This window comes from Bicyclus anynana, chromosome 25, assembly GCF_947172395.1.
Source record: "Bicyclus anynana chromosome 25, ilBicAnyn1.1, whole genome shotgun sequence".
Classification (NCBI taxonomy): domain Eukaryota; kingdom Metazoa; phylum Arthropoda; class Insecta; order Lepidoptera; family Nymphalidae; genus Bicyclus; species Bicyclus anynana.
Genome location: NC_069107.1, coordinates 7,404,773 through 7,428,067, shown reverse-complemented (window position 1 = coordinate 7,428,067; position 23,295 = coordinate 7,404,773). Strand labels below are relative to the sequence as shown.

The following is a 23,295-nucleotide window of genomic DNA, read 5'->3' as shown; positions in this document are numbered from 1 at the left end:
TTCATATCAAACGAGCTATCACGAAGATGTCTACTTTTTCTTAGTAATCTTAAAATTTTATAAATAAAGTTAATACACACACGTTTTACACTTTTAGATTAATCGGATCATGTCGGAATGGACTTTGTTGGCACGTCTATAGAGCAGATAATGACATTGAGATGAGTTGGGTGGTTTTTGATGATAATACTCGGGTGTGGTGTCGAGAATTTTTATTAGCTTGTCGATTGCTAACGCTCAATAAGAGATTTGTTTTTGAGATTTTAATGTCTGATTTTGAAATTGCATATTGGTATTATTTCAAAACGAAATTTAAAGCGATTGTAATGTATTTTTCTGAAGATGTAACCGAACAGCAATCGAAATTTGACTGTTATATTATATTTAGGTACAATCATTAAGACCAGCTGGCCTGTTCAGTAATTTGATCTTTATCATTAAATCAACTGAGAAATGTCATCAACCTACTGTATGATATCCACGACGGTTTGACAGTAGACACTGGATAACATTTGCTACATAAAATCTCTATTTTTTATGTCAACTAACATAAGTTAAAGTTAGTGAATCAGCCTGCAGTATTGAAGCAACGTAGTCGGTCGCAGCTCCATATTCTCTCTCCGTTTGGGCTAATACTTAAGTTATTATTGAGACGGTTATTCAAAATATTAAGAATTCGAAAAATAATTTCAAAATAATCGAAGAGAAGCGGCATAAGCCTTGCAGTAAGTTGATAAAAAATTAAAAACTCACTTCAGTAACTTTATTTTCAGTAGGCAGCCACTGACTATCAAGTAAGCTCACATGCCTGCAGCGCTAACAGGACATCATGCCGATCGCGACCAAAACACGATCAGTCTTATCGGATGTCAAGGCATGTGGGCTTACTTGATCGTCAGTAGCTGACATTATCACTATTGTTATGTATTTGTAATTAGGAGTATTTTTTTGTTAAATAAAGAAATAAATAAACTATCACTACCATAGTATGAGTATTGGAACTTTACCGAGCAGTGAGGCTTTAATTAGCAATTAACTAAAATTATGTGAATTGGTGAATATCACTAATATACGATAATATTATAAAATGGTAAAGTTTGTGGTATTGTAGAGGGTAATCTCTGGATCTACTGAACCGATTTCGAAAATGCTTTTACCATTAGAAAGCCACGTTATTTGTGAGTGGCATAGGCTGTATTTTATCCCAGTCTTCTGGCGGGAACGGGAACTAACAAATATGGAATAGTAGCGCCGGCAACTATTCAATATGTGGAAATAATTTATGTTTATCGAAGCATGTTAACCCCATTTTTTCGTTTTTTTTTTTTTTTGTATTAATTACAAAGTATTTTTCAACAGCGTGAAAATAAATATCGGACCAGTGTACCAGATTCTGATGCCAGATATTTATTTCAACATATTAAAATTTAAATAAAATACGAGTTACTTTTTTGATAATAAATATCACAAGAAATTGGACCATCCTTTTTTATATCTGTTATGTTGATTGCCGTTGATACATTTTCTTGTAGCGTGACATCATAAGCATTCGTTAAGAAATAAAACTTAAATAATCTGATATATTTTGTATATAAAAATGATTTGCAGACGGTTAGTCTCCGATAAGCATTCTGTCCGTCTGTCCGTCAATGTGGTGGAAAAAATTGTTTTGTTCTAATTGGTGAAATTACCACCGGTTCAGTTGGTTAAAAATCCATATCTGGCTCACTGCTGAGCTGAAATCTCCTCTAAGAATGAGAGGTTAGGCCAATAGTCCACCACGCTGGCCCAATGTGGATTAGCAGACTTCAAGCATGTAGAGAATTAAGTATATCAGTAGTATGTAAAAATTAAAATTTGAAAACCATTTTTATATAACCCATCTTTCAAATAAATGCCAAAGTATTATTACTATTTACAAAGCGTGGATTTAAGCTAAACTTAATCTCATCATCATTATTAACAGCCGATGGACGTCCACAGCTGGATGACCTCTTGCATCCAGCAGCTCCCTGCAACCCAACCAACTGCACTTTCCGGTGCGGGGTCACCATTACAACACCTGGGGATCCCAACGTTCATTAGCTCTTCGAACTATGTGTCCATTGCCTCTTCAGCTTCGCGACTCGCTGAAATATATCAATGACTTTGGTTCGTCTGCCGATCTTCTCATTTCTGTTTCTATTACGCAGAGAAATTCTAAGTATAACTCGATCCAAACCCAAACTTAATTAACTTGCAAAAAAGCGAAAAATCCAATTTGTAATTTTAGAGATTAATGAAAAAGCTATTTTATCTTCGCCTTTTTAGTTTCACCTCTGCATTTAAATTGTTTTGATTATTAAATAGTATATGTAATTACATTTGTATGTACAATTATACATTTATTTTTGTAGTATAAATATAGATATGTGATATTATTTTCTTGTGTACAGCAGTTTTTAGATAAATATATCAACTTATGTTACTTACCTACTACCAACATCTTCAAAGGCAACTTATGTCCTATAATAATAAATTAATAAAATTGTAACAGAAATAAACATTACAGGTACCCGGATTCTGTTAAAGCTATTGATTTTGTATTACGTCGTTTGCTTTTATATTTACGTTAAGGCTCGTTTTCACTATGCTACTTGGTCGCGCTACCTAGTCGCGTGACATGAATTTGTCTCTTGACTCGAAGTCATTCAAACACGGACATCATATTAAAATAAAGCATCATATCATATTAAGATGAGCAAGAGGTCAATGCACTCAATGCTGATAACATAACCACCATTTCCTGTACCATACCTATACTAATAAGTCCATCAGTCACTGAAAATAGAATTATAGTTAATTATATTTATATTATTATAGTTATATTATTTCATATTAACTTAATAGACTTAAGTGATATAAATACCTAAAATTTTAATACAATAAATATTTTTCACGTAATAAATAATTTATTTACGTTGATAACCAACTCAACGATGTTGTATATTGGATTTAAAATTACAAAGTTATTGATTTGGAGAAAATAAAAACAATGTCAATGTTACGTAGTGGGTAACATCTGAAAGTGGTTTAACTTTAGCTTCCACTTGATTAAAAGTTAAATAAACACTTGCAAAAACTGATGCAAGTACGAGAATATACTGAGTTAGTGAATAGTAAGTGATGAATTCCTTACTTGGATTGATTTCGTCCCGTAGTGAGTGCGAGGCTTTATCCCGGGTGGCAGGTGTAATATAGCAGGTAGGTGTGAGACAAAGCTCGGGATCTCTGGAGCCTGTTTTGTATCGCGTTAATAATGTTTATTATTTCGGGCCTACAAATATTTGTAATGCCAGACTGAAATAAGGTCTTCACAGTAAAAGAGATATAAACCCAGTTTACACGGATTCAGATTTCGAACTTTTTTTGTGCACATCTATTTTTTCCTACTCACCGTTCAACCGCATAGTTAATATTCTCGTGTGAATACGGTTATAAAATATGACACTCATAAATAGCGTGTCAAAAAGATTTTTCAAAATTGTTTCAGTAGATCTACACATTCAAATATAATCACAAAACCTAATAGGTACCTAATCCTCACAAACTATACCTCTTTATAATATTAGTATAGATTTTAGTAAATAAATCTAAATAATAAAAAGGTGTATGCCAGTGGGCTGTTAAAATAGGCTGATACTAAATGTTGTATAACCGAAAAAAGCCTTCATTTAGTAATTTGTAGATATTATGTATACTATAGGTAAACTTGTCAATTTCCGGGTAGATTAGATAGATTTTCGCTATCCAGGTGAGACAATGGTATATACGCGAGCTTATCTGAAGTAAATATAATCTTACTAATAATTATTATAAATACAAAAGTGAGTTTTTTTAAACATATTTGCTTAATCACTAGACTGATATCAAAGAAATTTGGCGTGATTTCATCTTAGAAAATTAAGTTTCCTAAACGTCGTTCGTTTTCAAGATCCACGTGGACAAACCCGCGTGCTTTCATACTTACTTACCTATAATAAGTTATTTACATACATAATAATTATTATTCATGTGAATTGGTACTCAAATAAATAATCAAAGAAGGCTCAAAGTCGCGCAGCGGGCGATGGAGCGAGTTATGATTGAGTTTCACAAGTCACTGACATCAAGTTACTGATATATCGCAGCGAGTCGCGAAGCTGAAGTAGCAATGGGTAGGCCACATAGTTCGAAGAGCCGATGGACTTTGGGGTCTCAAGTTGCTGGAATGGCGACCTCCCACTAGGTAGACCGACGACATCAAGCGGGTTGCAGGGAGCTGCTGGATGCTGGCGGCTCGAGACCGTTGTGTTTGGCAGTCCATGCAAGAGGATATATGTCCAGCAGTGGACGTCCATCGGCTGATAATGATAATGTGAGTACCAATGGGGCGTGCTACAAGATTATCTAAACAATGATATTTTGCGAGTTATGCCACTTTTTCAGTGGAGTTCTGATTTATAATAATGTGAATTTAAGGCGAGATTGCTGAAATATGGTTACTGTGTACTGAAATGCTTACAAGCGGTTCTGTTTATTAGGTGGGGATGGAGTTATTTTGAGGTGCTCTTGTTGAGGTCATTGACCTTGGCTTAATTTATATTAAATTATTTATTTAAACTAAAAGTTTTACTCATTCAAAAACTAAGCAGGTAACTTTGCTGCAATATTTATTTAATTTCAAATGAATAACTCTTTTTTTGAAATAGGCTTATTCGTTTTTTGCAAAAAAAAAAGAAAAAAACGTACCATAATCTTATTTTTGGTTTGGAAAATTGGTTTAAAGACTATTTTACATTATAATAATGATAATTTCTTTATTAAGGATAAAAATCCAATCCAAAAATTATGTTTTGAGTGTATATTTTTGAAACAACTTAGCAAACCCCTTGTTGACGCCCTGAATATTTGGAAATAAGGTTTTTTTTTTATTCTTTACAAGTTAGTCCTTGACTACAATCTCATCTGATGGTAAGTGATGATGCAGTCTAAGATGGAAGCTGGCTAACTTGTTAGTCAGTGATTGGGTTAACAAATTAACCACCCTCCTGGGTAGGGGGGATTCAATATAGACACATTTTGACATATCCTGTGGGAATTATATTCGTAACTACTTGATATTAGTTAGGGTTACAACTTTAATGTGTGTAAGTGACTTGTTAAATAAGTTAGCAGAGAGTCCAGAGTTCGAGATCTGTGGTGTTAAGCGACCAAGTGAAGAGAAATTGACAAAATATCGGCCAATGTTGTCCCACTCCCATTTTCGTCCTTGCTCAGCCATTGACGGTCAATTATTTTCACGTTTCTGCAGCACAACGGCAGCGAAGACGTTTCATAAGTCGAGCCGTCATGCACGCAGTGACCAATACACAGTTAAAGTCGTGGGTGTTGCAGAAATGTCACATAACTAAACACTGTTCTAACGAGGTTTTTTTAAAAATATAAATTTTGTTATAAATAAAAAAAACTGTCTTAAATATAAATTGTTGTATGCCAAAAATGGCCGAACACATTTGAATGTATGTCTCAGCTAATAAATTAAGGCAGTTAATTAAATTACCAAAAAACAGTTCAAAAATATTTTTTTAAATACGCGCCTATAATTTGAAAATGACCTTGAGTGACGGTTGGTGTGAGTACATCACTACCGCACCCCTCCCTCCCGTGCGTCTCGCGACCGTCCCGATCGGGTCTTATCGGCAACGTTCGCTTTAAAACACGTTCGACGTAATAATGTGCGCGATTCTTGTCTCATGACTATTGCTGTTTATTATGGTTAGCTAGGTTTATTGAAGTAAAACTTCATGGTGCACTTTTGACTTGGAGAGTAAGTTAGTGTTACAAATAGTATCTTCCCGCCTATTTCGTATAGATAAGTGTCGCCGCCTAGCGTATAGTAGCGTCATTTCATTTCATACTTTTATGACTTCCGGTTATTATAGTTAAATTTAATTAAGTAACAATGATTATCAATCCGAACAGTGGAGAGGTTATTATTAATTATTGATATAAATATAATTATTTATTTTACATGATATAAATTCATCATTGGTTATTTTACTCTTGACAACTATGACGTCACGTTATGATTTAGTTTGTATTTAATTTCTCAACTTTGTGTTTCGATATTTTAATATTATTTTACGATCGTTATAAATATCTTTTAATTATTAATGTGTTTTAGATAGAATTATAACGTTTGGTTTGTATAATAATACTCCGGAACTATTATTAAAACGTACTTGTATTGTTAACATATTCGTGCTACCAACAGTAGACACTAACTTTGCAAATATTATAAAATAGAGGGTTGTTTAGCAGATTCATTGATATACTACCATCAGCGTGTAATATTAACATTAAAGCGGAAGCTATGCTGAAATTGTTATCGAATAAATTTGTGTACAGTGAAAATATTATTTTACTTCTCCCACCTTCTGTAACATTAGTGAATGCGTGACGTATTCGTTACGAAAAGTGTGATCAAGCGAGGTGAACAGAAGTTGAGAGAGTTATTTTTTTTAATATTTATTTAAGTAGTATATAGGTAAGTGAAAATAGATTTGTAAAAGAGACAGTTTTTGCATTGAATTACTATGTACTACGTAGTAGGTACATAATAATTCAATGGTTTTTAGTATATTAAAAGTAGGCGAAGCCGTAAGAAAAAAATTGTAAACGATAATGTTTAATGAGAAATATTTAATGTCAATTTAAACTACCTATTAATTTCAATGAATTTTGTGTTGTTGTTTACTAAGCACATAGGCAAGTTGTAATTGTTGGGTAATTGAATATGACATACCTATTTTAACCACTTAGCTGATCAATTTAATAAACACGGTTATCGAGGTAAATGCAATGGACCGTTGTTCATATGAATCAAGCGTCGCAACCTCTTTTCGCGCATCGCTTGTAGGTTTAAGTAACAGGAATGGCGGCGGCGGTAGGTGCGGGGCGGGGGAATCACGTGTTCGTTTGTCTCTTTCTATTTTATAGCGGTTGTCACACAATAGAAAGAGATGGAAACTCTTTCGTTTTACACGACTGCGATGTGAAACTCGAACACGAACAGTCGTGTACAAAATTTTGTTTATCAAATGTGTGTTATTATTATTAATGTAACGGTTAAATAATGTGATATTTTGGATTTTTAGTGAATATTATTGATAGCGTCTTATTAAATATTTACATAATATGATGAATGTGGTTACGTAGCGTCGCGTCGCTGTTTCGTTGGTACAGACAGAACAAAAACAGGTGTGTAAAATTAATTATTTTTCTTTCTCATTCTTATACATTATATATTCTTATACATTGTAAATTCTATTAATATTTTGGGGTACTGTGATTGAATATAATTTCCAGTACATACCTATCTAATAAGTTTCAATTAATTTTAGTACCTATTATTCTAATCATAGATGGACAGATAAATCCAAATACTTGGGCTGGACGTCAGCTCTGTCACGTGGCGTGAAATTAATAGATACAAAAATGTACTGCCTACTTTAAAGACTCATTATTATGAACCTGTACTGGAGATGGAACTTGCTATTTTGTACAATTTTATCGTATCGAGCTTACCTGGTTACAAAACTTGGGCACGCCACTAGCTTTAAATAATAGTTTTATTGTGTTACATACCTATATATATATTTAAATTTTAAGTAACATAATACCTACCCAACGGTAAATAATAATTGTACATTTATTGACTAACATTTTGTACATTCCAAAGATTTTGTTAAAAGCACATAAATTAATTGAAATTTTGACAATTCTAGACGTAATGGAGACTGCGCTACAAAATATCAGAGACACGACTGATCCACTTTTGCTAGATGATCAAGGAGAATTGGAAGGATATGGAAACGAAACGTATACGATGTTAAAATACGTGTTAAATGAAATAGCAGAAGAGCAAAGTAATCCACAAAATAACTCCAAAGAAGATCCTTTTAGACGAGCCCAGCGGTACACTGGACTTCATTTAGATACGCTTCAAAAAATATGTCATGATGGTTTCACTGTTGATAAACTGACGGAAATTGATCGCAAATGTATCCACGACAAACTGATGTCATTCTATTTAGATAAAAACATAATGCCCAATGCGACGGAATTATATAATAGTCTACAAGATGACCTTCCTCCCTATGAAGATATAAGGAGCTTTAGAAAGATGCTTACAAAAATGGGATACATTTTCAAGAAGAATGAAAAAAGCTTTGTTGTATATGAAAAACCATCGGTCAGATTTGAAAGATTTTTGTATTTAAAAAAACTTATTCAATACCGTCAAGATGAAAGGCATATTTATTATATTTCTGGATTGAGCATTTCAGATGATAAAGATTGCAATATAAATGGAGGTGTGTTAAATAAGAAGAATGTACTATTCGGTATTTTTTTTGCCGTATCTTCTGTCGACGGAGTTAAATTTTCTGAAAAAGTCGTAAATTTCGAAAAGGGTAATTTTAATTCATGGATATTACATGACGTTATACCTAATCTACAAGCAAACAGTGTTGTAAACAGTGTTGTAATTTTAGATAACTCAAAGTATTACTGCGATACATATTGTGAGACTCCAAGTAAAACTAGTTCCAGTTATGTGATAAAGGAATGGCTTAAATTTCACGATATTCCTTTCAGCGAATCAATAAATCTAGTTGATCTTTACACCTTGGCAAATAAATATACTGATTTAAATAGAAAATTATATAAACCAGATATTTGGCTAAGACAAAATGGCCATGATGTGTTGCGATTGCCATATTGCATAAACGAAATGACCCCTGCCGCTTATGTGCGTGATTATATCAAATCACTTAATAGTGAAAATGAGGCTTTTATAATCCAAAAAATCAAAGACATGGATGCAACAATATTGAGTGATTTCAATTTGACACTAGCTGAAGAAGAATCCAGGCTTCATGATTTAGAAAATAAATTAGATATAGTTCTGGACAGTTTAACGCCATCGATAAATCTGGAAGCAGATTTGTATTTACCCTATTTAAGTGATTCTGAGTGATAATTATTTTAGGGAGAATCTCTGTGGTTCCTATTATATTAAAAATGCAGTGCAAATGTATTATTTTTATATACTTTATTTGTTTATTATTTGTTACCAAGAAGAATTAAGTTTATATCTTGACAATATCCTCGATTTTAAATTCATCAATATTATCGTCAACATTTTTAATATCACTATAAGGTACTCGTTCATGTTTCGCTAATATAAACACTTTATCAACAATATCTTTTACTGCCACATCTTCTAATAATGTTTTTGTTTCAGTTTCAATCAACTTTGATTCAATATCTCTCCATTTGTTTAAGGATATTTCATTGAAAGTTTTCAGTTTCAAAAAAATTGGTTTATCTTTTCCCATTTCCCAAACATCGTTAAAATAATTTAAATATTGTAGTCTACGTGGACGTCGTAATACTTTGTGGCCAAGAACTATTAAATTTTCTTCCAAAACGTGTCTCTTTAGGAAATTGCGACTGGATCTCTTAATTAACTCAAATAATTCTGCTGAATGCATATTTGACTTGTGTGGAATATCATGAAGTTCTAGCCAGTTCAACATCACATTTTTATTGCTGTACATTGTAGGAATGTCTGTATAACTATTTGAACTATGGTGCTTGTCTTCTAGAACAAAAACACTAGGCATAGATACCTGTGGGATAATTATGTCAAGTATCCATTTCGTCAGTAAAGAATTTATGTCATCGTCACAGGACGCCATTAAATTTATTTGTCTGGTACTTATTATTCCCATTAAAGATGATACAGCTACATTAAAAAATTGCAAAAAGTCATGTGGGCGCATTAATTTTTCTAAAAATTGGCCATTTTCATTAGCCATTTTTTGTTCTATATAAATTATATGTGCACCAGCTTTCCTGAATTGTTGTATACTTTGTAAATATTTGATTCTTGTTATACTGTTTTTGGGATCTTCTATTATAATAGATTTAGTGGAGTTAGGAAGCCTTTTGGATTTATATCCTCTTGTTTTCATACATCTCGTGGAATAAGATGATTCATATGAATATACCATATTTGTAACAAAGTCCAGTTTGGTTGGTAAACACTTTTTCACTAGGTAACAATACACCATAACATCTCTTAATAATTTATCAGTATCGCAGTTTTCTATAACATCTAAATTACTCCTTACAATCTCTTGGTACAAATTATTGAATGTGCTAGGCTTATCTATGTTAGCATTTATCTTTGCCTCAAGATCAGTTAGAATGTTAGGCGGAAAGTATGATGCAGCTTTTTTCATAACTAGATTATGAATTGAATGTAATGTATTTCTATCATCATAATGAGCTGAAGTCAATAAACTTGTAACTTCTTTAGCTATGTCTAATTTTGCCTTTACATCATACAACTTCTGCTCTTCTGCTGAGTTAAATTTATATTTATTCTTAATCGTATCTTCTTCAGTCATATCTGAAAAATAAAATTACCACACTAATATTAGAATGTGTAAGTTGCACACTTATATACGGTTTGTTTGTTACTCCCTCAAACCGAAATTATTGAACCGATTTAGCTAAAATCTGTATTGAAGATACTGATTGTTACTACTGCATATTCTGAAAAAATATTTATGGCACTCGTGGGATTTCTGAAAACAATAAATTTCAGACGGAAGAAGTCGCGGGCGTCTGCCAGTTTAAATTCATGTTGTACAATTTAACTTTGTTATAATCCAAATAGAGCTACTTTAACGCATACATCAATGATATATCATTTTTAAACCGAATGACTTTTACTATCGCAATTCCCAAACAATCCGAAATTCCCATAATATGTAGAATATTCAAATAAATGGAGATTGATTTGGAGCATAATTGACCCACCACTATTTTGTATGTATTAAAACCACGACGTATAATGAATGTGTTGTATGTATGGGTCAAGTAATGTGATACCCCAAAGTATGACATTATCGAAAGTATATATATTATTATATTATAAATTCTATTTTTATTGTTATGATTGTCTTTATACGCATAATATGTCGATCTTTATTTCCAAATATACCAAAATATTTTTTTTTGTTTTGGTATATTTTTTTATTTGGTGTATTTTTTTTGCCTTTGTGTCTTTATCTCCAAATAACAAAATATTTGGAGATAAAGACGCAAAAGCTTTAAAACTTTAATTAAGTAACAAATAAAATTTTGATTTCGCCTTTGTGTCCTCATGCATAGAACATTCATTATACGCCGCAATTTCAAAAAAATCTAAACGACTGCAGTATGATTATGCCAGCTTTCAGACAGGAAGTTCTAAACACTATAAGTTGAATAGCCGTTATGTAATATATATATTATATATATTAGATAAATAATCTAAAATTGTTATTGTATAAATAAATAATTAGTTAATATTTTTTTGCTAACAGTACAACTCACCGTTACAGCGTGGATGCGTGACGTGTACACTGAACGGAACTATAGAAGCGACTGAGGGGTTCAGGGGAGAGCGGAGGGGACGGGTCGACGGACGGTTGCGGGCGCGGGAGAAGCGGGGCTAGCCGCGTGATTGAAAAAATGGCGTACCTTGATCGAATAGAAATGAGACATTTTAATGTAACAATTTACGGAAAAATTCAATGTTGAATTTATTATATTAACTTATATTATTTATGAGACTTGAAAAGTAAGTCAATATGAATTTTATGTATTAATTAATACATAATTAACAAAGATTGTCAGGTTGTTTGTAAAAGAAAAAAAGGTTAGTATACCTTTTTTTCTTTATTATATGATTGGTAAATATTATCTCAAAATCAATGAAGAGATTTTTGTGAGATAAGACGATAAACCAAGCATTTTTAGCTTCCTTACATTCATTGTGACATTTCATTATGAGAAGAAAAATATATAAACATACTTACATAACACTAATATATAATATTTTCCACTTAACAATAGCTCAAATTACAACTTAAACAGTTTGACGGATTTCCACAAGTTATAGGGTGACATAAGTTTAGTCTTGGCTATTGGAGTGACGTGCGAAATATTTCTTACTTCATAAATAATAACAGTGAATCGTAATTCACAAAGTGGACATTTCTATTCGAATAAGGTGTAACGAGACCTTCCCGCTTCACCATTCCCCGCGAAGATTCATAGGTACCTAAGTAGTACCTACCTAATAACCTTGAACTAGAGCTTGTTTTTAACTATACGCACTGTCAGATATTTTTAGGTTATCTTTATTAAAAAAATAATAACAGTTTTAATCTAAACTAATGGGTAAGTACCTACTTATTATAAAATGGTGAGTGTTTGTTTCTCAATAATAGCCTCTGAAACAACTGGACCTATATAAAAAATTCTTTAAATCATAGAAAGCGACATTATCAACGAGTAATTAACTGTTTTTAGAAGAATATTTGCCATATTATATTTTTTTTTAATTTACCAATATACCTTCTCCCCTCCAATTAATTTGAAAATACTGTATTAGAAATGGGTTAGTTCTGGCTACATATCCGCGTTAGATACCTACCTATAAGTACCTTTATTAAATAACTAGCAAACGCCACGTGGTTTACCCGCGTGGTTCCCGTTCCCGTATGAATACGGGGATTAATTATAGTCTGTAGAGTGCTTTTCATGAAACTTAAACTAAAATTGACAGCGCCTTACACAAATAAACAAGACATCACCGCATCTAGGGGACTTCTTTCATGAAAAGGACTTTAATGCTCGTTTTCACCAACGTTTCCTAAATTTTAGGGACTACATAAGCAACTTTAAGTAACACTTACTGACTATTTCGTTTTCACCAACCTTTATGAAACACCTAACCGCTAAAGAGACTCCTTAAGATTAGGAGCCCGAATATTCACTACCTAATGGGATCCTAACAAAGAAATTAAGCTAGCTAAAAGCTACCTAATAACCTAGCTACAAATGCCGCATTTGGTGATGTTATGGGGGTACACTTAAACGCATTTGTACTCGTATACCCCCCTGGTAATAAAAAGTATAACATTATATAGGTACCTGTAATTAAATATAAATTTCTATGATTATCAATATATCCAAAGTCCATACCTACGAGTTCCTAGGTACCTAGTAATAATATTATCACGGATTTATTAAGGAAAACTACAAAGCGCTACAAGCGTTGGTCGACCCCCCCACCAGGTGGACTGACGACATCAAGCGACTTGCAGGGATTCGCTGGATGAAAGTTATGATTATGAGAGTTGGTGGACAGACGATGAAATAGATATAAAACACTAGGTTCCCGTTTCCGTAGTAATATGGGGATAATATATAGCCTTCCTCGATAAATGGGCTATCTAACACTGAAAGAATTTTTCAAATCGGATCAGTAGTTTCTGAATCCTGAGATTAGCGCGTTCAATCAAAGAAACTCTTCAGCTTAATATTAGTATAGATAATAGGATTCAATATTTTTTAAATTCTACCCCTAAAGAGATGGGTGGGGTTTAAAATAATGGGATTAAATTAATGATAAAACGAACTTACCTGTACGTGAAGTTCTATCATAATTATGCGAGCTGCTCAATTCGAAGCGATTAATATTTACTTGTAGTACTGGTTCGTATTTCTCGGCCATTTCCACGAATTGTTTAAAGAAAATCTAAAAAAAAGATCCTTAAACACTATAACACAACAAAGTGAACAGTTTCCGCTCAGTAGCGCCCCCATGTCGGTAATGGCGCGCGCGCTCATACGTCAAAACCTTCATTAAGTTCAAAGCTAGGTATCCTGAAAAATATAATGTAGAGCACAGGTATTTTTGCACAGTGGGTGGGATCTAGGGCGGGTGATAGTATTAATCGCTTCGAATTGAGCAGCTCGCATAATTATGATAGAACTTCACGTACAGGTAAGTTCGTTTTATCATTAATTATGCTTCGCTGCTCAATTCTCGCGATTAATATTTACTTGTAGATGTTTAAAGCTAGAGTGCAAAAACTGTGCTCTGTCAGGGATAATAAGTATAAGGAGAAGTTAAGGATTATTTTACTAATGATTAATAACAGATACAATCTCGAATATAAATTAAGATATATCTAGCAATGTAGGTAGTATTACAATTAATATACTAGAAGTATATATAAACGAGATATATAATATAATAAAGATCTAACAAGATAAATCAGTAACTTAATTAGTATGAAGAACTGAACAACCAAAAGAATTATTAGAATTTGAGACAATTTCTCTACTACGAGTATAATACAACTCGCAAAGACTGTTGAAGTCGTGCTCCGCCCAGCGATTTTAGGAATTAAGTCTACGTTAACTCGCATCTTTTGCTTTGGAAACATGGCGTGTGTGAGCTAAGCACGCTATTATCTACACCACTCTTGTAGACCACGTCTTTTATCCAGTTACTTAAGATTTAACTAGTAACATTTGTATAAGGCTTCCTGTAACTAAGAAAAAAATTATCACTTCCAGGTTTCCTAAGAGAAACAGTCATATCTTTATAAGAACATAAAGTACACGCTGGACATATTTCAGGGTTTTCATTAAAAAAATGGTAATTTTAACAATGGATTTTATAGGTATTAGGCCTTGATGTTTTAATTTAATCTAAAATTTTAATGGTTATGTAATCAGATTGAAATATAATATTTTTCAATTGATTTTTTGAAAACGTTTGAGCTGTCACTACAGCTAATAAACATATCAATTTAAATGACAAAGCTAAAATTTCATTAGAATACATAGTTTGTATAAAATATCTACAATCCAAAGGAAATCATATTTAGGTTTAGGAGGACGGGATTTAAATTTTTTTTTTTTTTTTTTTTTTTTTTTTTATTCTTTACAAGTTAGCCCTTGACTACAATCTCACCTGATGGTAAGTGATGATGCAGTCTAAGATGGAAGCGGGCTAACTTGTTAGGAGAAGGATGAAAATCCACACCCCTTTCGGTTTCTACACGGCATCGTACCGGAACGCTAAATCGCTTGGCGGTACGTCTTTGCCGGTAGGGTGGTAACTAGCCACGGCCAAAGCCTCCCACCAGCCAGACCTGGACAAATTAAGAAAATCTCAATCTGCCTAGCCGGGGATCGAACCCAGGACCTCCGTCTTGTAAATCCACCGCGCATACCACTGCGCCACGGAGGCCGTCAAAATACACCATTCATAAACCTCGCTATTCTATCGTCCTCTAGAAATTGTTTCCCAAAACGAAATATAAAGCTGATTTACAACAGTTAAGGCTACCATATTGATAACCTATATTAAAACGCTTTGTAAAAAAAAAATACAAAACATTTGGACTAGATGCCTGTAATAAATATTTTGGATGTTGCAAAATTTATACTCCACTTTAAAATACCAATCATACTGGTTAACACTGCTGAGGGGGGCGGAACACTGATGTGTATATGTGTAATTAAGAAGATTCTTAATAAGGTTTGCTTTATAAGGTCGCAGCTGTCAGGATAAGGCTTTTTTGAAGTTTGTGTTACGACCCATAGCTTCGTCTGTAATAATTTTATTCAAAGTTTTTAATATAACAAAAAAGAGGGAGAGCATAAAAGAAAAAATTACCAATCAGTTGTGAAAGCATCAATGTGAAGGCATAAGAATCAGCTTTCCAAGAAATATATTTACCGCATTTAGAATTAGATCTACTAGCAAAAATATCTATTTTAGGCATCCCAAAATGTTAATAATTTTAGAAAAACATAGGGTTCCAGTTCACACTCTGTATGAGTTTTATTTTTATAGATTTAAAACCAATCATAGTATTTTCTGATGACTTAATCAAAATAGGAAGCAAATATAAATAATTTTCATTCCTCGCAAAAGTATTTCATGCGGGACTTTGTTCTAAAGTGGGAATTGCACGATTCCTATGCGATTGATACAGGCGATAGCAGTTGTGTTGTCTATTCGTATACTAATTTGGACATTATGTAAAACTTGCATAGATCTTCAACAAAAAGAGCAGCAAGAAGCTAAAAGTATTAATTGAAACTCTTTTTCTTTGCTTGTCCAAAAATCATTAGCATAGAAGCATAAGCAAAGATTTCAAAAATATAAAAAGTATTGCGAATACGACTGGATGTTATTGTCCCAACGATTAAGCTCGTCATATTTTTTTTTTTTTTTTTTGTCTGTCTGTCTTCTGTGTGACCCAACCATATTCTACAGCAGGACAAATTGAAATTAATAAACCAATGAATTTAGTCTCTTATTTTACACCTGTCTATAGAATTTAATTATTTCTATTTCATGTTTGACTCGTTTAATTTTTTCACTTCACTTGCTAGCTTTATACAGAAGCTTTTTGTGTCTAAAATAAACCCTAGAACCATTTCATAGTACGTATTATGAACCCCAGATCAATCAACAAGCGAACTGTAGTAACAATGCTTTGATACATTGAATAGCAGACATTCTGTTAGACTGGTGACATTCAGAATAAGTTTTAGAAATAAGCAAAATATCCTCCAAGAATATAGTAGACAAAAACTATGTAAACGTAAATGTTCTACTACTGGTAGCTTTACTTTAGTAAAGACTAAAGCTGCTGTATTTACCCAGAAGGTAAACAATTAAATTCATAACAATTATGTTGAAATTCAAATCGTAAATACGTTTTATAATCTGGTTGTATAAGTATTAAAAAATAGACGTCTTTTAAATCGGCAAAAGCTAAAAAAACATCCAGGAGAGACGAACTTATTGGCGGTTCTGAGATCCTCCATTTTAAAATGTGGAGTTTTAATAAATTTATTCAAAAAAATTGTATTAATAATAAATTAACATAGTTTAATATAAACCTTTTTTCGCCATTAGGTTTGGGTACTAAAAAATCACCCTCCTCTCTATAGAATGGCGAGATAGCGCCTTTTTAAATAAGATTAGCTATTTTAATTTGAAAATCTTGAAGCTTAATCTCAATAGGTTATTATTATTATTTTTGGATAACAGGTAAACTAGAAAACGGAACTTTATATCCCTCTATACAAGATAAAACATTACGATCAGACGTCAGCTTGCGCCATACATACAAGAAAAGTTGTAACCTGCCAGTCACCTGGGGAACTAGTATCCCCTCTGTTTGTAGTGGGCATTGTGCCTGGTCGCACACGATGGCGGCGCCTTTTGCGCTGTCTCGCGCTTGCGCAGCGGCGCTGTACCCGCAGTTCAATGATGCATCGTCTCTGTTGGTCTGCTGGTCTTCGATTCACAGTCTGCGTGGTCGACTGCGGGTGTTTCCAGTTTAAATTATTTTGTGGCGTAGAGGGTGTGGCATTCTTTGTAACGACTGGCTCGGGTTTGGGCACTAGTAGATCTTGACTCCATTTGGTAACAGCTTTGTTAGCTCTTAGTTTTTCAAAAAATACTTTATCCAAACAGATACGTGCCTCTTTTGGATTCCTTTAGAGCGAATAGCTTGTAGTTTATTAGTCAATGTAAAAATCAAAAAATCACCTAATTTTCCTTTCTATGCAATGAGTAACACATACTTAATAAGTGTGCTGCGGTACTGACATGCTTCAGTAGGTTGTGATTGATCTCTGATTTCTCTGATGCTAAAGAAATATCTATAGCAGTCATAGTAGTTAAAGCTATGCTACACCAATTTTGCCTTGTCAAGTTGTCAAGGAACTATCTTTCTTCTGAAGTAAAACGGAAACCGCAGCTTTGACCTTATCATTTAAAAGAGGTGGTTTTAACAGAGAGCAATTAGCCCAAAATGGGTATTCATCTTTAAATTCTGTTTTTAAACCATTAAGAAAGTACCTCTCAGTCGTGACGCACATCTTTTCCTGATAGAGAATCATCTTCAGGAGCGTCACCTAATATGTTGAGGACATCCTCGTTCAAGTGGATAATATAGTCTACACTACTCTCATCCTCTGGTGGTGTAGCTGTAGCTGATGTGGATGGTTGTTGCGAAAGGTTTGTTTTGGCGATGGCTCAGTCATGTGATCACTAAAGTCGCCATAAGTCTGTGACTGTGGTCAGGTTGTTTGTGACAATCTAGCTTATTTTCAGAGTTATTTATTTCACATTTCACAGGTAACTCATCTTGGAGATTTTGTAACAGTGAAGGTAATGGTCCCGAAAACCATTCGCATCACAAACAGAGATATCTCGTACTATTATTGGCCAGTGAAGGTAATGATCCCGAAAACCATTCGCATCACAAACAGAGATATCTAGTAAGTACTATTATTGGCCAGTGAAGGTAATGATCCCGAAAACCATTCGCATCACAAACAGAGATATCTAGTAAGTACTATTATTGGCCAGTGAAGGTAATGATCCCGAAAACCATTCGCATCACAAACAGAGATATCTAGTAAGTACTATTATTGGCCAGTAAAGGTAATGATCCCGAAAACCATTCGCATCACAAACAGATATATCTAGTACTATTATTAGCCAGTAATCGAAAAACCAATCGCATCACAACAAAGGTATCAAATACTATTAATAGCCAGTGAAGGTAATGATCCCGAAAACCATTCGCATCACAAACAGTGAAGGTAACAGTCCCAAAACATGTACTGTCCGCATCACAAACAGTGAAGGTAACAGTCCCAAAACATGTACTGTTCGCATCACTTAATTTGATACCTAACATATTACAATGATAACCAATAGACTTGTTTGCATCTCAAAGCATTGCATGTTCCTTATTATGAAGGTACTTCGACGAGAGTTTGAACGTGTATACTCATATCAAACTCTTTTTATGGCTTGTATCACTTTTATTTTAACATTATTTCTCATTGCTTAATTGCACATTCACGATAAAAGGTCAAAGGTACCCACAGAAGTTATAACATGAAGGTAACAATCCCATTGTATTGTCCGCATCATTTTTATTTTTCCATATGACTTCACTCATTTGACATCACTTTTGTTTTACCATAATTTGTCTAATTATGCACATTGAAGATAAAAATTCAAAAGTACCCACAAAAGTTGTAACATGAAGGTAACAATCCCATTGTATTGTCCGCATCACTTTTACTTTGCCAATCAAACTAATTCTAACAATACCCTTGATTACTGCGTCATATTGTGGGCATCAAATTTGCAAGTTTAGCTAAGATATGAAAAAACTAAATTCTAACTGCAGAGAGAAGGTATGTAGGTAGGTAAGTGACTATTTATGTGATTAACTTGGTATTCGAAGCACGTAATTGCTGATTAAGGATAGGTTATATTATAATTTTACTGATTACGATTACTAATCAGAAAGGACTAACCAGATCGCTAATAACGGCATGTAGATGTAGATCGTGAGTATGTTTTACGTCATCGCTTTCGTAATTGTGCCTCCAATTTCTCAATCCGGCGTAATAAATACTCGCTATTATCACTGCCCCTGTGCTTACGCCTTTTTCCCATGTTTAGAGCTGAAAACCACTAAGAAACGCACTAAAAGAAACTTAATATTTTAAGAAAGTAAAATACGAGGAGTGGCCGGTACTGCACGAAAACAGATAATGAAGGTTTTGACGTATGAGCGCGCGCGCCATTACCGACATGGGGGCGCTACTGAGCGGAAACTGTTCACTTTGTTGTGTTATAGTGTTTAAGGATCTTTTTTTTAGATTTTCTTTAAACAATTCGTGGAAATGGCCGAGAAATACGAACCAGTACTACAAGTAAATATTAATCGCGAGAATTGAGCAGCGAAGCATAATATAAAATATACTGTGATTCAACAATTTGAACAAAATCTCTATCCACAAAGTTTCTGGAATAATAATATTTTTACGAAAACCAATGTAATTTTAAAAATGCAAAAAAGATTGAAATGAGTGCACTCAATTTGCAGTGGAAAACGAATGCGTCAAGTTTTTCAGAATATAAGCATCGCTCCAGTTACAGGCTGCCTTTGAAATTTAAATCCGATCTCATGCATTGAAACCACTGTTGTGGTGGGGACACGTTCCATAGGCGGAGCGATTTTTTGTATCGATTAATAACTATATTTATTAACCTTTTTTGAAATGGATACATGCTAATATTATAAATGCAAAAGATATCTGTCTCTCTGTTACCTTCTCACGTCTTAACCGCTAAACTGATTTGGATGAAATTTCATGTAGATACTATAGCCTATGTGTTAATCCAGAGTAAGATCTATTTTCATTCCAAATTTCAGCCAAATCGCTTCAGTAGCCGCAGCGTAATAGAGGAACAAACTTTCGCCTTTATAATATTAGTAGGAAGTACTGGACCTTGGTGCACTGAATTTCACGCGAACGGAATGGCGGGCGTCTGCTAGTTTTAATAAATATTATTATCGATATAACGAATATATTTGTTTAGAAATCTGTAAGGTAATGTTTTTTTATTGTTTCAGGTAATGCTTTCAACCGGAAATCCGAAGAATTGTTATAATTTATAAGTATTTATCTATACTTTTTCTAGTAAGTATGTAAATCTTAATACAAAACAATAATTCAAATGAAATTCAAAAAGATTTTATTTATTAAAATCTAAAGTATTAATTTAATTTTGGTGTTATTGTGATGGTGATAAATAAAATCGTAAACTTAAATAAAAGCAGTAATTTTTAAAATTAACGTTCTTTTTTCTTTCTTCTTATTTTTTCAAAAGTGCCTATGATAAAAAAACGAGCACAAACTGGACAAGATTTTTATTACCACAATTTACAGTATTTATTTATTTAAACGCTTTTCTAAGATCACCATGTCCTCAGTCAACTTGTTTAATGTCGGACCACACGTTCTACATTTGCAGTTGACACAATTCTATCGAATTTGTATAATTTATAAAATTTTTTTAACCCCGCCTCATCATTAGGTATATTTATATTTTCTTACTGAAAAATAATGTTTTCACGACCTCCGTGGCACAGTGGATACCTTGCTTTGCTAACTAGAGGTACTGGGTTTGGTATCCAGCTCGGTTTACGGAGGTCTGTTATTGTGGGAGAATCATAAATCCTTCGTAGGTCCAATAGGACTATTTGGTATCCGACTTAGACCATTATTAATGGTCTAAGGTATCCGACCAAGAGGTTTGAGCCCTGCGTCGGGCTATGAAAAAAAACTGTCTTTCTTATCACACATCCTCAGTATACATTCATTAAAAAAAAAAAAACGGTATAAGAGCAAGCGGGCGAGCAAGTAATGCTCCTAATAGTTTATTCTATCCTGGTATTCCTGACCAATAACTTTACATTGTTATGTAATAACTAATAATCAAACTCCTATACTCTCTGTTACCCTGTTACTTTGCGATTGTGTATGAATGCTTTATCGTAAAAAGACATTTATTTATTTATTTATTTATTATTCAACAAACAACACATTGAAATTAAGCCTAACCATAGTGCAACACAAACCACAGTTGGTTTTACTGTGCACTGGTTAATATTATTGCATAATACAATATTTAGGAACAAACAGAACATTATTAACAAACAGAAGAGGATAAATAAACCGATTAACAAACAGAAGAGGATAAATATCAAGAATAATCATTATAGGGTAGTTAAATAAAAGTGTGAGTGAACCGGTGCTGCGACGCTACACAGGCTGTCCCAAAAAATAATTCTTTAGTTTCCGCTTATGTACGTTCGTGAGTATATTGGTGTCTTTTAGAAATCGTTAAAGATTGCTGGAACAATATATTCCAGCCTTCTCTTACCATACCCATTTATGAAGTTTTTTTTTTGAACAAGACATTTTTTTGAACTTCTTAATTGTTTCGTTGTTTTTATCATCATCATTGCCGTGATTTTATAAATCAACTTCCTATGCTACTGTGCTACCCTGGTACTTTGACGAAATTTTGAAAAACAAAACTACGTACGAAATTAATTAATTAATTAAATTAATCGACACCTTCCGTGACCAGAAGGCGTCTATTTAGTCAGAGAATCAGTATTGCCATACATCGTGGCAATACTGCCAGCCTTCTGGGCACTTTACCAATGAAGATCGATTCGGATGACGTTTGTCTGTCCTTTTTTTTTTTAGTTTACATTACTGTAAATAATAGTGTAAATAATGAAAAAGAATTAAATAAATACGTACGAAAAATAAAGTTCAGTCACCACAATGATTGGTATTTGTTCTATTTGTATCAGAACCGATTTTCTGCAATCGGTTTTAATACTGATAGGTCGTCGACCAAAGTTATTGTCTGTCATTGTACATTATTGCGAAAAAATATCGAGAGACAATCTACGAAGCAGTCTTAATTATTGAAATGAAAGGAATGCCGATAATTAAAAATATTTATTAACCGTCGGTCCTTGGTAACGACACGCTTTTTTAATTAAAACACTGTCTTCGATGTTGTTCGAGATTTCTGAGTGCCTACTTCTATTGCTGGGACTATACCATTGTTATTAATTTAGTTGTAAAATCAATTATGTGTAGGGTTGTCAGCCTCGTTGGTTCAGACAACCAAATGCATTGAAGCCAGTGATATTTTATACTATAGATATGTTTCGTGCCTAAAAAATCACCGCAAAAAGTAATTTTGACGGCCTCCGTGGCGCAGTGGTATGCGCGGTGGATTTACAAATCGGACGTCCTGGGTTCGATCCCCGGCTGGACAGATTGAGATTTTCTTCCGGTACGATGTCGTGTAGAAACCGAAAGGATTGTGGATTTTCATCCTCCTCCTGACAAGTTAGCCCGCTTCCATCTTAGACTGCATCATCACTTACCATCAGGTGAGATTGTAGTCAAGGGCTAACTTGTAAATATTAAAAAAAAACCGGATTTCTACTTCACTCAGCGCTCACATGCACAATTTTGTGTTTGCTTACAATATTTATGTTTAAATATGTTTTTATTTGTACGTTAACAAATAAAAAATACTTAACCTAAACTAACCTAACTATTGGTTTCTGAGCCATTCAAGTTCCGGTTCTTAGAACTATTTGTGGAGTTCACAATCTATGGATAGTTCACAATCTCGCGAGATAGCTTATAAAGTAACGGTAGGTATTAATTGATTATGAAACACGGCTCAAACTCACGTGATATTACGTCGGAGTATGCCCGACTAGTTTTAATCGGGATCATGGATGGTTGCTGCCCACAGCGTGGAAACCGCTATTTCTTTCATTGTCACATACAACAAACTTGGAACAAGATAGCATTAGTTCGGTTTGCTTACAAGAAGACGAGTCTAATGAAGATGACATTAATGAACCGTCGGAGAGTGTAACGGAACCTTCATTCCCCACCACTCAACCCCTCTCCGCG

At 33.6% G+C, this 23,295-nt stretch overlaps 2 protein-coding genes across 3 annotated transcripts in view; both read left to right on the top strand.

The window, feature by feature from the left end:
• The window catches only part of LOC112055973 (uncharacterized), a 743,744-nt gene that overhangs the window by 433,771 nt on the left and 286,678 nt on the right, over positions 1 to 23,295 (top strand). The window lies entirely within an intron of this gene.
• On the top strand, positions 7,056 to 9,119 carry LOC112050190 (uncharacterized). Its single transcript, XM_024088382.2, has 2 exons — positions 7,056 to 7,281; positions 7,809 to 9,119. Exon 2 carries the CDS (start codon positions 7,814 to 7,816, stop codon positions 9,059 to 9,061), a length of 1,248 nt encoding a protein of 415 aa, XP_023944150.2. The 5' UTR covers positions 7,056 to 7,281; positions 7,809 to 7,813; the 3' UTR covers positions 9,062 to 9,119.